Source organism: Mirounga leonina, unplaced genomic scaffold (assembly GCF_011800145.1).
Source record: "Mirounga leonina isolate KUSES-001 unplaced genomic scaffold, KU_Mleo_1.0 Mir_168, whole genome shotgun sequence".
NCBI lineage: Eukaryota > Metazoa > Chordata > Mammalia > Carnivora > Phocidae > Mirounga > Mirounga leonina.
In genome coordinates this window covers 24,928,262-24,931,185 of record NW_023270426.1, presented here as the reverse complement: position 1 = coordinate 24,931,185, position 2,924 = coordinate 24,928,262, and the positions used below count along the sequence as shown (strand labels likewise).

At 43.2% G+C, this 2,924-nt stretch overlaps 1 protein-coding gene across 1 annotated transcript; it reads right to left on the bottom strand.

The window, feature by feature from the left end:
• Positions 1 to 2: 2 nt before the first annotated feature.
• Positions 3 to 2,325, bottom strand: LOC118017112 (protocadherin gamma-A1-like; the record flags this gene model as incomplete). Its single annotated transcript, XM_035015051.1, has 1 exon — positions 3 to 2,325. A coding segment is annotated over exon 1 (1,668 nt), but the record flags the coding sequence as incomplete, so codon positions are not given.
• Positions 2,326 to 2,924: the final 599 nt, after the last annotated feature.

The following is a 2,924-nucleotide window of genomic DNA, read 5'->3' as shown; positions in this document are numbered from 1 at the left end:
TCGTTCTGGTCCAGCACAAACAGGCTCAGCGACACATTGCTGCTGAGAGGCGGGTCCCCGCTGTCACACGCCATCACTCTCAGTTGAAGGTCCCGGAACTGCTCATAGTCGAAGGATCGCAAGGCATATAAAACGCCAGTGTCTGAGTTGATGGAAACATACGAAGACAGAGGCGCCCCCTGGATGGTGTCCTCCACCAAGGAGTAAGTGACTAGTGCATTCTCATTGCTGTCGGCATCATGGGCTTTTGCAGAGAAGAGGGAGGCACCTCGGGGATTGTTTTCCAGAATGAAGGTAGAGTAGGAGTCCTGGGGAAAAACAGGGGGATTGTCATTGATATCTGTCACTTGCAGTGAAATGTGGGTTTCAGTAGATAGAGCTGGAGTTCCCTGATCTGTTGCTGTTACTGTGATGTTGTACCTGGAGGTAATTTCTCTGTCCAGAGTTCTTTCTGTCACTAAATGGTAATAATTATCATCCAACTTTTCTAATTTAAAGGGTAGATTTCCAGGAATGGAACATGTAGTGTTACCATTGTCTCCAGAGTCCTGGTCATGCACACTGATAAGAGCAATTATAGCTCCAGGAGGAAAGTCTTCTGGGACTGAAGTGGTGACAGAGGTCATGGTCACCTCTGGGGCATTATCATTTATGTCCAGAACTTTGACCAGCACCTTAGCTCTGGCCATGAGGCCTGCACCATCCTGAGCCTGAATTTCCATTGAATAAATTTTGTATTCTTCAAAATCCAGGGCTTCTTTATTGGATATTTCTCCTGTGTAAGAATTCAACTGAAATATCTGGGCTATTTTGTGGTCTATATTGTGAAATGAGTATGTTACTTCCCCATTGGCTCCTTCATCTGGGTCAGTAGCTTTGACCATAAGCAGCTGAGTACCCAGCGGCACATTCTCTGGGACACTCATGTGGTACTGTGCTTGAGTAAATGCTGGAGGGTTGTCATTTGCATCTACCACCTGAACATGAATGCGGAGGGTTCCTGAACGGACTGGATTGCCCCCATCAGAGGCTGTGAGGAGGAGGTGGTGCACAACTTCTTCTTCCCTATCCAGGGGACTCTGCAGCACCATCTCTGGTTGTTGGGATCCATCAGCTCCCTTTTTCACATCCAGGGAGAAATGAGGATTGGAGCTGAGCTGGTAGCTCTGTAGTGAATTCACACCCACATCAAGGTCTTGCCCAAAAGGTAGAGGGATCCTGGTACCTGGAGTGGTTATTTCGTTCATTTTAAATTCCACTTCATCTAACTGAAATTGGGGAGCGTTGTCATTAATATCAATTATTTCCACTTCAACAGGGAAAAGCTTCATTTTATCCTCTACCAAGATGTTAAAACTCACTAGACACTGCACACTCTGAGCACAGAGCTTCTCCCGGTCTATCCTGCCCGCTGTGACCAAGCTGCCACTTCGAGGGTTCAGAGCAAAAAGCTGCGTCCTACCTCTAGAGATGATGCGAACTCTGCGCTCTGTGAGCTCCTGAGGTTGTAGCCCCAGGTCTTCAGCGATGTTGCCCACGAAGAAAGCTTTGTTTGTCTCTTCTGGCACCAGGTATCGGATCTTCCCGGCCCAAGCTTCCAACGACAGCCCCAGAAAAAGGCACAGCAGGAACAGCTCGCTGCAGCTGGGCTGCTTCCCTCGAATCACCATTGCTCTCTCGCTTCGTAGTTTACTCCCAGTCTGGTACCAGGAGTATTGTTTCTCTGTTACTCTAAGCCTAAATTAACCGAATTTTCGGGAGATTTCAGAGCGGAAAGTGGTGCAGAAGTAGGGTCCGGGAAGCTTCAGGGAAACTGTTTTCAATCTGGCGGTGATGGAGGTTCTAAGAAGCTTTTTTTTTTTTTTTTTTCCCTTTTGGGGTGTGTGTGCGCACGCGCTGCCTGTGTCTCCCAGACTGGTGAACAGCGGCGCCCAGAGTCCTCACCAGTTACTACACTCCTAGATAATACTGAAACTTAGCCTTCTTGTTAACCTCATCTATCTTTCCTTAAGTCTTAGTTTATTGCCAAGGAAGTAGTTATTCATTCTACAATATATGCATGAAAACGAGAAACTACTATGTTTATTTAATTAATCATACCTGTTACTAAATTGCAATATACAGTAGAGTCTCAGTATACCTAAGCTATCTGCTTTCTCTTCAGGTAATATAATCACAGGGGACAAAAATCATAGCTCTGCTTCTCTAGTATATCTTGACCACTTGACAGTTTCTCAGGCCACATAGAAGAGCAACTGCCCTTTGACTGGAGAATGAAAAAACTAGGGTATAAATAAACTTTTAGAATGTAAGCTAGACTTTTAAAAATTGGATTGTCCATTTTCTTTCCATTGTGCTTTGAATACTTATCAGAAACCTTTGAATTTTGAAGGACGTGTTTTACCCATATCCTTATTTTTTCTCTTTTCTGAAGTGTGTATGTACTATGTGGATTTCAAAAGACCTTTAATTCACTCAAAGGTAATATATTTTGAATAGAGTAACATTGCGCTCTTGGAATTTCATTGGAAAATGTCATATGAGTATCTAATTTAGACTTCAAATTTAAGAGACACAAGAGGTAGTGATATTCTCCTTCAAAACTTAAAAGGAAATGGCCACATCTTTATTTTTAGACAGGCCATTAAAATAATATGCATTCTCCTAAAATCACACTTAATATTTTCCCGAAGAGAAATTGGTTTTCTTAATAGCAAGATTTTTAAACTAGATTGCCTTCCTTCTTTTACTCATTGAAAAATTAGTAAAAGTTTACTAACTAAAATGTCTTGAGGCTTTGAGTGATTTATCTTTACCCAAAAGTTAGGGAAGAATGTTCTCTGCATTCCAGAGGTTAACATTTCTGGAACAAATTGGGCCAGATACCGGCAGTCAGCCTATGGACATGACTGAGAAAGGTCCAG